Below are 12,500 nucleotides of genomic sequence, written 5' to 3'. Positions count from 1 at the left end.
AGTTTACTAACAGCTTTCTTTGGTAGGCCAGACAGGATAGTGTTACAGTAATCCAGCCTACTAGTAATAAAAGCGTGCATTAGTCTCTCAAGGTCAGCCTGGGAAAGAAAAGGTTTCACCGTAGCAATGTTTCTCAGGTGATAAAAGGATGTCCTTGTCACATTCTTTAATATGCGTCTCAAAATTAAGATCTGAATAAAACATGACACGTTGGTTTTTGACCTGGCGTGTAGTGTTCAATGTAGAGGGTTTTTAAGTGAGTAGATATTCTCTCCCTTTCAACTTTTTCCACAAATGATCAACACATCTGTTTTGTCCTGGTTTAACTGAAGGAAGTTCAGTGACATCCATGCATGTATATCAACAATACATTCTACCAAGTGGTCAACTGAGCTGTCGTCATCGGGTGCCACAGAAATATTGAGCTGGGTGTCATCTGCGTAGCTATGGTAGCTAATATTGTACCTCCTAATGACATCACGTAAGGGTAGCATATACAGACTGAAAAGTAAGGGAGCTAGAATGGAACCTTGTGGGACCCCACATGTCATAGAAGTGTTTTTCGAGCTGTGATCACCAAGGGCGACGAAAAACTCTTGACTCGTGTGTGTGTGTGTGTGTGTGTGTGTGTGTGCCCATACAGTAGAGTTACTGCATTTTATCCATTCAGATAAAAAAACGAAAGCAAAAAAAATCAATTAAGCATGGAGAGAGAAATCTAGAGGCAGTCGATACCCAGAATGTGACAGATGTTTCTGTAGAGACATCGCCTAACAGTCTAACATCCCTTTTCATGCTTAATTTCTTCTCTTCTTCCATCCACTACTACTGGATTGATAGCATTAGCATATGGGCAAGCCTTTTACACTTTTCAGCCTTTTCTCTAAACCGATAGATGAGAATGAAATATAAACCTGAATACTAATACTAATAATAATAATAAGTAATGCGAGAAAACGGGGTACTGCCCAAACCTCATGTTGAAATAACGACAGCCTGACATAACTAAAGCGGGCGCTACCGTGTCCGTTTGGCAGTGATTAATGGTCGGGCCTGATCAATCCCTGGCCCTGAAATAACAAACACCCAGTGTAATTGGTTCAGCTGGACCCGCTGGTATCCTGCGGTCCCGCTCAAAGAGAGAGGGAGAGGGACAGGGAGACTTTCCAAACCCCTGTCCCCAAAACCCATGCCTGGGAGAGCTCAGGAATCTTAACAACAAGCTGGCGACACTTTTATTAAAAAATACGAAAATGTGAAATAACATCTTTATGCTTTTAGGGGGATTGTGCTGGCTCGCAACTTGTTGGAATGGCCTCAAGACTCACAAAGTCATCACTTAGTAAATACAAGCTGGGGGCTGCATTAGTCTCAGCAGCACTGAACTGCCTGGAGCTGTGAGGACGGTCTCTCAGCCATCCAGTTTAGTGATTTAGTAAGTGAGTTTAGAATTATAAGGTTCTATCTCCGTTTAGGGTAGTTCAGAGATATTGAGCGTCAACGTTTTTACATTCCATTATGTTTTGTGAGATGGAACCTTTGTATTTTATTAATTACTAACTAAAAAATGTAAACATTTTAAAAATAACACCAGACAGGCATTAATAAACACCTAATGGATCAGATTATGTAAAAAACTCAATCTTGACAAAAATGGAGATAGAACCTTATAATTCTAACGCCACGAGTAGTCTTTACTGAGGCTAGAGCAGGACCTCTCCTGGTGTGTCAGGTACCTAGGTCTTTGCACCTGGCACAAAGGTCTCAGGTGTTTTAGGTTTGCATCAAGTGTTGCATTTCAAATGTCTGTGAAACTTTGTATAATGTCAATATCTTAAAAGCCTTAAAAGCAACAGCGACGGTCCCGTTGAGGCATAGGGGATCAGGGCGCACTGATATGAGAGGAGGTGGGTTTACTTACCGTGGATGGGGTTATGTCCGACCGTCAGAGGGATGGGTCTGTCTGGCTGGTGCTGAACGTGCGTCTGGGTGTGTGTGGTGTGTGTGTGGTAGTACTTGGGCTTCAGGACAAACTGCTGACTCTGTCCTGGGTGCATGCTCATAGGCCGGATTCTGGATGGGGATAAAGAATACAGACGGTCACACGCAGCGCAATCTCATCTGATTAACTTGTTGACATGCTGTCTACCCTACACAATACAATAATTAGTATAGACAATAAACACACATGATTGAAATCACACATTGTCATTATGATCATTTAGATTACAGTACATTCTCTTCTTGAGCAAGGAGGTTGGGGGCATGGGCTAGGTGGGAGTGGAGGGGCTAGGGCTGGGTGGGAGTGGAGGAGCTAGGGCTGGGTGGGAGTGGAGGGGCTAGGGCTGGGTGGGAGTGGAGGGGCTAGGGCTTGGAGTGGGCCAAGGCGCCTGTCATCTCATTTCGATATATTCTCATATAGCACTTTATTCCAAAGCGCTTTACAATAGCCTCTCATTCACCCATTCACACACACACAATCACACACCAACAGCGGCAAGCTACCATGCAAGGCGCCGGCCCGCTCACTGGGAGCAATTTGGGGTTCATTGTCTTGCCCAAGGACACCTCGACATGTGGCCAGCCGGGTGTTCGAACCGCCGGTCTACCGACCTTGCGATTATTAGACGCCAACTCTACCTCCTACGCCACAGCCGCATTAAACATAACACAAGAGGAGCACCAGAGATGAACCTAATCTGTCCAGCGGACACTTGAGGAGATCCAGACACATCCTCTGCACTGGGGGAGAGGCCGGTGGGAGTGGAGCCAAAACTTCCTCCACAACCGCCCTGTAGCCCCATGACCCTACTAGACAGGACACAGACATAGAGAGGACAGCACTGCCACTTTGTGTGTGTGTGTGTGTGTGTGTGTGTGTGTGTGTGTGTGTGTGTGTGTGTCTGTGTCTGTGTTGGGGTGGATAGGACAGAGAGAGTAAAGTGAGGACACAGTTGGCTGGAAGCTGAACAAAACCATCCTAAACCATCTTCGTAAAAGCCCCTCTGTCCCACTCTTAGCCTCTCTGCTCAGCATCCCTCAGCCCAAATGAAATGTGACTTGTTTACAACGAGGAGAAGAGGAATCTGGTCATCTGGTGCAGGCCCTCTGAGCCGTTCAGTATTGCCGGAGACAGCGCTAGTAGAGGTTTTTATACACAGCATAACGGTATCAAATTGTCAGTCGCCACACTAAACCCACTCAGACAGGACTGGGTCATGGTCAACAGAAGACAAAAATGCTTTTTATTTCTGACAGGAGAAAAGGAGCACAACAGTGTGGATGGTGTTGAAATCCGTCGCTAAATGGTTTATAGACGGGGACGATAAAACAACCACAGTGGAGGCAGTGGTACTTATCTGTTCCCCCTCCTAGATTATCATAGTCTGGAGGGAAGCGAAAACCCGCAGGCCAAGAAAAAGCTTATCTTAAGCGGAAGAACTGCCAAGGACTCTTTTCCATTTCAAAACAATGCATCTAATTCTAATCACGCTCGCACGCACAAACACCACATGCACTCACACACACACACATACAGTGAAGTTGTCTCTCCAGGTGTCCATGGCTGTGAGGGTAACCTTGCTGGATGACCCTACTCTCCCCCCTCATCATCATCATCATCATCATCATCATCATCAGCATAGTGTCCATTTCCATAGGGCTCCGCTCCGCTCTCTCTCCCTGTGCTAATCGCAGTTGGCTACTGCCAATCATGTCATTGGACCCCTCATCACAACAGCTACTGTACCAGACACTTTACTAGTAACAAAAAAAAAGAGAGATGTAAAGTTATGTAAAGAAGGACCTGTTGACACAAGGGTCTCCCACTCTCATGCCCACAACCACTCACACCAATCATACCCGGGGAACTTCAAGGAACAAGACAGGTTTCATCTTTCGTTTCATCCTGAGGGGAGGAGGGGGTGACACAAGTGCGCTCTTTCTTTCATTCCCCCCGTGCTCCCACCACCACTCCCACCACCACTCCCACCCCCACCCCAACTTCTGCAGTCAAGCGAATCCCCTTTGATGTGCAGATGAGATCTTCTGGGACAAGCTTCACAGCAAAGCTATCATTTGGCTCGCTCTTCTGTTAGATTGTGTGTTCCAAAACAAACACGTCTTGCTATAGCAGGCAGATAGGCAGGGAGGCAGGCAAGTATAGACGATGCACAGCTAGTAGTAATTTGCCCCTGTTCTGCTATACAATGTTCATGTGATCACATGTCATTGCGAGTCATTCCAGCAATATAACATTCCGTTATTATGGGATGCAGAAACCACCATGTTTCTAAAGCACTGTGATTGGCAGAGAGGCATTTGAGGCCATGGTTAAATCACCTCTTATGATATTCCTACGACACGATCGATATTTGTAGCACACTCACTTGACAACGTTTGTAGTTTTGGGGAACTTTATTTCTCAGTGGATGGCCCGAAACCACCAGAATCTATCACAAAATAAAGACATACTGTGATTTATCGTCAATATTGTTGTCACTTGGTATGGGTTTGCCGGCCCTCCACCGTGCATCATGCCTAACAACTCCCCCAAACCTGTGACGATATTGATGATAAATTCAGACCTCTCTGGCATTATTGCTTAAGTGTTTACAGTATACTGTGCTGTGTGCTTGCCAGGCAGTGGTGGAATGGAGACATGGTTTGGGGAAATCTTGTTGATCATGGTCTAACATGCAATTTTTGGGGTTGTTGTCAACACGATTATAAGGGAGGTCTTTTGTAGTCTCAGGAAAAGCCTCAAAGGGAGAGAGGGAGACGAGGTGGGGAACAGGGACAGTGGCTCACTGCCAGACAAAGTAACATTTTAAAGAAAGAAAGACACAGAGAGAGAGAGAGAGAGAGAGAGAGACAGATAGGCAGAGAGAGACAGAGAGAGAGAGAGAGAGACAGAGAGAGAGACAAAGAGAGAGACAGAGAGAGGGAGAGAGAGAGAGAGACAGAGAGAGGGAGAGAGAGAGAGAGAGAATGTCGAGAATCGAATTGAGAGAGAATGAGGAGGAGGAGGGTGTATTTTCGCAACCGTCTTCAGTTGTCTCTCTCTCCCCCGTCTCTCTTTCCAAATGCCCTCCAGTGATCTAATCTGCAGTGTCTGCCATGCTGAGATGCCTGCCTGATGTAATGTGCTTGAACAAAGGAGAAACATATTCCAGCCCTCCGGTCACATAGTTCTCCTAGGAGAGGAGGCTCAAATACGGACAGTTATTGGCGGGAACGCGGCCAAACCAATTCTGAGACAACAACAGGACGGGGCCTGGCACCTTCCAGACTCCTGCACGTCTGAGAGCCTGTTTTCCCCGGATATCTCCTTAATGTCTTGACACTCACCATTTGAATTAAGTCGGGGTTCAGCAGGGAAGAGAGGATAAGCTGAATGAACTGTTGGCACTCTGAGCTGGCTTGGTAGAGGTGTTGTGTGTGTCCCTACTCCAGCTCGTTTTGGTACAACCTTACGTCAACTGGAGGGGTTTATTTCTCCGTTAATAGAACCCATCTTATACTTTCATCTTGATTTAAATGGGAAGGGATCACTTGTAGTAAGTACTGAGAGCTATGGTGAGCTCCTCCACATTAGCTATGTGGTAATGCTCCTCCACACCTGTTTGGCCAGTTCTTACCCCAACCATCTCCAATGTGGCAATTAACTCCACTGAGAAACACAAAGGAGGATTACATCAACTACTTGTCCCCCACGATGGCGGGATTAGTCTCCGTCATACGCTTGTGTAAGAGACTTGGGTGAATTATGCATGTTGCCATAGAGATCATGGCATTGGTTGCTATAGTAAACAACATTAATTACACTGATTGACTGACCACCAATTCACACAATGAGGAGCGTTCATTACTCGTGGAGGACAACATGTTTACTGCTAGCCCGATTTGTGACTAGACTTAGTACTTTTTACATTTGGATGTTGTAGAAGTCTAGTCACAGACTGGTAGGCACAGGGGATATGAATGAATGAATGGTCTTTATTGTCATTGCTATAGTACAGGTACCAAACAACGACATTTAGGAGGGGTGGCTCCCTCACTTTGCCTCAAATGTAGCAGATGATGATGACTCACATAGATTGTACTCTGATTTGAAGACACTGGAAAGAAAACATGACTCATGACCCATGCACCTTTATTAAGGTAAATTGTATTTTTTTGAAAGGATAATAAATCTGAGTTTGAGAAAAGAAAAATTATGATTGCAGATGGTGGGAATGCACGGTCTCGTAAATAATAAATATATCAATGTTTTTTCTGGTGGCCATCTTTCGGAATGCTGACTGAAATCGGGAAAAGCCTTAGACAAGGCACCTACCAATCTGTGACTAGACTTCTATAACATCCAAAAGTAAACATGTTTAAGTCTAATCACAAACCGTGCTGGTTTACTATAGACTTGTTTGGAATTGCAAGTCAAGATTGCGCACTGTACAAGGTTGCCAATGCTAATCTTGGCAAAAGCTACTTATCAAATATCTTTTGATAAATATAAAGGTTTAGCTTGCTTACAGTAAATAAAAACTCAGCAAAGACTGACCCATGCAGACAGACACTTTTTTTTTTTTTTTAATGGAGCTGGTATTATAACAGCTGCTTATCACGTCACTGTCAAATATCTGTCCCATAAACAGTATGTACTGTCCATCACCACCCAGCAGCTCTCTGCTCTAGCCCAGGTGGAACGGTTCTGTTGCATCATTCCTCATTTACAAGACCATAATTCACATCTGCCGGCTAGCCAAGCTTCAGTTGGGCACACGCATCAGAAGAAAAACAACTGTGAAAACATACGTACATACTAAAACAGGGAGTTCCTTTTTTACAATCAAGACCTGTCCTTTTAACAGACCATTGAATATACAGAAGGCTACTGTACTTGTTTAAAAAAAAAAAAAAAAAAAAAAAGAAGGTCCCCCCTGAACCTATTGGCTTCACAAAGAGCATGCGGGTGACTAGTTGGCTCTGACACAATATTAAAACCCCTTTTTTTTCAACACAGTTTCTAACAATTCACAGGAATGACTTCCCTGTAGGGAGAGAGGGAGTGATGGGTGCCTGCCATTTACTCCTCTCTCTCCCAGTGATGTGGTTTTCCTGCACATGAAGAACTGAGGCGTGAGGAATGCTGGTGTGGAACAAGCGCTGGGGCCAGTTGGCAGGACGCGCGCAGCTCGCAGACAACATCCATCACACAGGAGATTTGTCATGTTATCCCCTGATTGAGGGGACTGCTAGACCTCGGCTCTGTCTGTCTGTCTGTCTGTCTGTCTGCTGTAACAATGAAGTGATACCTGCCTCTCCCTCCCTCCGGTCTACACTGGCGACCCGGAGACGAAGGAGGCGGTTTCTCTCCCTCCCTCTGACAGCAAGTTGGAGACAGACAGGCCAACCCAAATGGAGGCTCAGCTCTCCTCCATTTCTACAACTCCATCTTAGAGAGAAGAGAGACCGGGGGTTGTATTTCAAGACCAAACTAACAAGCTGAGAAACCTGAAGAGCTCAGCACCTGTGCAGGACTGTTTCAAGTCATGTCTCTCCACTCCTAAAAACAATAAGCGAAGACAACCCAGACAACATAATGCAGAAACATTATTGTGCCGTGAGAATGCAAATACTCACAGGGAAAACGTTTTGGTTTGGAAATGATAACATGAGTGAGATATGGGAGTTCATTTTTCCATGAGTCACTGCCAAGTTAGAATCTTCAGTAGTGGCTCAGTCCCTCACAACCTCCTGTGGACAGCCTTCGACTACTTCAGGATCCCACCAGCTCTCACAACCCTTGTCAAGGCCTACTTCCAGGACGTCCAGCTCTGCGTGACCACAGCAGAGTACACCACAGCATGGCAACATCTGGAAGTGGGAATCATGGCCGGCTGCACCATCTCCCCGCTGGCCTTCACCATGGCCATGGAGGTCATTATTCGGGCCTCTCGATGGGTGGTTGGCGGACAGCGAATAAGACCTGGGCTGAGGCTGCCGCCGATCAGAGCCTACATGGATGACCTCACAACACTCACCACGACCAAGGCTTGCACAGTACGGCTACTAAGAAAGCTCCAGGAAAACATTGAGTTGGCTCGCATGAAGATCAAGCCGAGCAAGTCCAGAAGCATCTCCATTGTCAAGGGGAAGCTGTCAGACCACCGCTTCCACATTGGCAAAGATCCCATTCCAACGGTCTCTGAGAAGCCTGTGAAGAGCCTAGGTCGTTGGTATGATGCCTCCCTCAAAGATAAAGAGCAAGTAGAGCAGCTCAGGAAGGAGGTAGCCAGCGGCCTGGAGAACATCGACAGAACCCTGCTTCCTGGCAAGCTGAAGCTCTGGTGCATGCAGTATGGACTACTTCCACGTCTCCTGTGGCCACTAACCCTCTATGAAGTTCCTCTCTCAAAGGTGGAAAAGCTGGAGAGACTGGTCAACTCATATGCAAGGAAGTGGCTTGGCCTTCCCAGGTGCCTCAGCAGCATTGGGCTCTACGGCAAAGGGATGTTACACCTGCCCATTTCCAGACTGACAGAGGAGTACAAGTGTGCCAAAGTCAGACTGGAGATGATGCTTCTGGATTCGAATGATCCATTTGTAGCCCAAGCTGCCCCCATCCTGGCCACTGGGAGGAAGTGGACCCCATTGGCTGCAACTGAGCAGGCAAAGGCAGCACTCAGACACAGGGACATTGTGGGCCGAGTGCAGGAGGGGAGGAGTGGTCTTGGCCTCGGGATTAGTACACCGGCCTGGAGCAAGGCCAATCCATCTCAGAGACGCAAGCTGGTGGTCCAGGAGGTACGTCGGGAAGAGGAAGCAGGAAGGCGCGCACAAGCTGTGGCGCAGGCAAAGCAAGGGCAGTGGATGGCATGGGAAGGAGTGGAAAAGAGGAAGATCTCCTGGAAAGATCTGTGGGAGATGGAGGCATTCAGAGCGAGCTTCACCATCAGGGCTGCCTACGATGTCCTGCCTTCTCCTGCAAACCTAAGCCAGTGGTATGGCGAAGACCCCACGTGCCCTCTATGTCAAAGTCCAGCAACACTGAAGCACATCTTAGTGGGATGCAAGACCAGCCTCACCCAAGGCCGTTACACCTGGCGGCACGACCAGGTGCTAAGGTGTCTTGCAGCAGTGCTGGAAAGTCAACGGACAAGTGTGAACGCCCTTCCTCCCCTATCATCCCGGTGGCAGCCAGCACCATTTGTTCGGGAGGGCGAGGGTCAAGCCAGCCTCACCACCATAAGACCAGACACTGGGCAGCTGGGCAGAGCACGGGACTGGAAGCTGCTGGCAGACTTGGACAAGAAACTCTGCTTCCCAGCTGAGATCGCAGCCACCAACCTGCGACCAGACCTTGTGCTGTGGTCAGCCTCGCTCAAGCTCGTTTACATCATCGAGCTCACCGTGCCCTGGGAGGGTGCAGTGGAGGAGGCCTACGAGCGGAAGAGGCTGAGGTACACTGAACTCGCAGCAGATGCCCAACAACAAGGCTGGACAGCGAAGGTACGCCCAGTGGAAGTAGGCTGCAGAGGGTTCGTAGCCACCTCAACATCCAGGCTACTCAGGGAGATGGGAGTGCGAGGGAAGACCCACCGGCAGGCAATCAAGGACCTCTCCAGGGCTGCTGAAAAGGGGAGCCAGTGGCTGTGGATGAAGAGAAAGGACTCGACCCGGGCGTTCAAATGAGCTGATCGCATCTAGGGAGTGAACCTGGGACGCTGGGATTCACTGCTGAACCCTCTGGAGGTGTCGTGGGCTTATCAGCGAAACATTCATGAAGGAGGGCGCCCACTTGACAACCCAAAGGATGCCATCGCTCATTTGAACACCACAGAGTCTCATCGGTGCCTTAAGTATGTATGTATCGAGGGATATCAACATCTAGTCCTACATAACAGATCTGGAGAAAGTACTCAACGATTGTATCTTATATCAATGTTAAGTAAAGCATTCAAGTTCTTTCAAATTAATTGAATTGCATGTTATTTTTTTACTTCCCTTGCTTAGGAATTAATGAGAAACTGTGTTACAATGTTGGATCACGCCGGTCAAATAATGACATAAAGAAAACTTGTAATAGGTCACATTTGAAAAACTATTATTTTCAACAGTGAGATGGTCTGATGCTGACCATGAACTGCCAACGTTAAGAACATGTTCATTTTCAACCCATCATAAACAATGTAGCAACGTTGGATGACGACCGTAAAATAACAACCACACTGCCACTACGTTCTACTGTGCAACATTTGGTTTGAACATCGTCCCGCGGTTATTTACCATCATCATCTCTGTATGGACGGCACAAGACAACATCCTTTTACTTACGTTTCTATAATGTTTGGATTTAGACATTACTGCACCGGTCATAATAGGTGTACAAGGATACAACCAAAAAACGATGTTTAATACAGGAGGTTTTTCTAAAATGCTCATGGGGTCCTTGCCTCTTTCTCGAATGGCATTGAAGGAGAGGATCCTAGAATCCTCCTCACAATTCTTCTCCTCCAGAAGGCTTTGATTAGGAGGTGAGGAGAGAGGAGATGAGGAGAGAGGAGGTGAGGAGAGAGGATGTAAGGATGTAAGGAATGGAGGAAAAGACTGATTCACCCCTGGTCTCTTTACCCTTCTGGAGTACTGGCTGCAACCTGGCAACTTTCTACTGAGCTGAATCATTCAGTTTGTGTTCTGCCCACAGGGAAGCCCAATAGGAACAGGCCTACACACACAACCTACCACAGCCCTGTGACACACACCTGACTGCCACTCCCAGCAGGGTACTGTGAAGTCTAAAGCCCATTATGATGCTCCAACAATGGCCGATCTCCTCTACTGTAACAGTAAGTGTTTTAAGTGTCTTTTTTGCAGTCAAAGTGTATTAACAGACTTGCTTCTGCAAGATGTGTGTGTGTGTGTGTGTTGTGTGTGTGTGTGTGTGTGTGTTGTGTGTGTGTGTGTGTGTGTGTGTGTGTGTGTGTGTGTGGTGTGTGTGTGTGTGTGTGTGTGTGTGGGTGTGTGTGTGTGTGTGTGTGTGTGTGTGTGTGTGTGTGTGTTGTGTGTGTGTGTGTGTGTGTGTGTGGTGTGTGTGTGTGTGTGTGTGTGTGTGTGTGTGTGTGTGTGTGTGTGTGTGGTTCCTTCTGAGCGTCCACCCCGTCCCTCTGGGCACAGAGCCAGCAGGTAAAAAGGGTCTACAGTGAAATTTGTGAGGTCTGAATTTAATGGCTCATTAAATACCACAATAAAGGGACTACAGCATCGCTCAGCAGCCCCACACACACTGGGGGGATTATTCATCACAGTTGCATTTCAGGAACGGCGGGGTCGGTTGGAGCACAGAAGCAATAAGTCGGGCAACTATCCAAATAGATTTTTCTAGACTGACTCGAGCTTTTTCTTTTCTCACCGGTTGCCTTTTTGAAGTTGCTTTGTGACCTCCAGCACACTTGGACCTCTCTTCACTTCGGCGTTGGGTGTGTGGTGAAAATATATTTTCAGGCCCTCTGGCAAGCGCTGTGGTAAAACTCCCAAATCTATCTGAACAGATCTATCTGTAATCCTCTGTTAGGCCAGCTGTTAGCTTTGGGAACGACCGGCAATTTCATCCTCAGTCCAATATTTAAACGAAACTAAATGGGAAGGAGTGGGATTGCCCAAGGGCTGGTTAGAGGCATATTTCACATCATTTATCTTTCCAAATAGGTCAGTTATTAACAGTAGGCCCAACTACTGAGGGAGGAAATGCCAGAGTGTTTCGTCTGCAGTCACATGGGCCGTGTGATCTACATTCTGATCATGCAGTATGACTTTATCACAGATAAGCAGCTTATCTATTCTTAGTTCCAGGGGAGATAAACTGGCACCGCTAGATAAGAGAAGATACTTCAAGTGAAAATTAATCCCTCGGATTCTCTGGTTGTGAACATTTCACAACATAATGACTAATGATTGTCTCTCTTTTCACAAACACATCAAAGCTCAGCCGTTGCTGTAAGTAAGTAAGCTATCTGGAATAACTTTTACCTTGTTTGATGATGCGAATGAAAACGAAAGCCTTTCAGTCTCAAATTCATACTGACTATAAAATCCCCCACATAATCTCTTACGTCAGCTTCGACCACATTAACACAGATTCCACCCCTTCTTCTCCACCAGAATCCTGGCAGCCCGGAGGCCGCTAATCTGCATCAACTTGCGGGGGAAATGAAACGAGAGAGGCTTTCTTCATATTTTTACAAGGCATGACTGATACTTTTCAAAGGCCAGAGAGAAGAACCCCGGCCTTTTCCAAGAATAATTATTGTTTAAGGAACACCAGGAGAGATTAACACAGACTTCCAACTAATCGTGTGCTAGGAAACCTGAGCGGGGGACTGCGATCCATCTTATTGGGCAATCTCTCTTTCACCTTACAGTAGAGAAGTTATACAGTTATAAACAAGTGTTTTGGGACTTTTTATGTTTTTATTTAAGCAATATCACACGAGAGGGAGTGC

The 12,500-nt window shown here is 46.7% G+C and overlaps 1 protein-coding gene across 1 annotated transcript in view; it reads right to left on the bottom strand.

The window, feature by feature from the left end:
• Window positions 1–12,500, bottom strand: part of ltbp1 (latent transforming growth factor beta binding protein 1) — a gene marked incomplete at its 3' end in the record, with an annotated part of 108,552 nt that overhangs the window by 75,814 nt on the left and 20,238 nt on the right. The window contains 1 exon segment of the mRNA XM_080532233.1: window positions 1,922–2,073. Within this exon segment, the coding sequence (XP_080388359.1) occupies window positions 1,922–2,073 (152 nt within the window).

Source organism: Nansenia antarctica (genome assembly GCF_963989245.1).
Source record: "Nansenia antarctica genome assembly, chromosome: 1".
NCBI lineage: Eukaryota > Metazoa > Chordata > Actinopteri > Argentiniformes > Microstomatidae > Nansenia > Nansenia antarctica.
The sequence above is the reverse complement of the archived record's forward strand: the minus strand, read 5'-3'. Positions and strand labels throughout refer to the sequence as shown.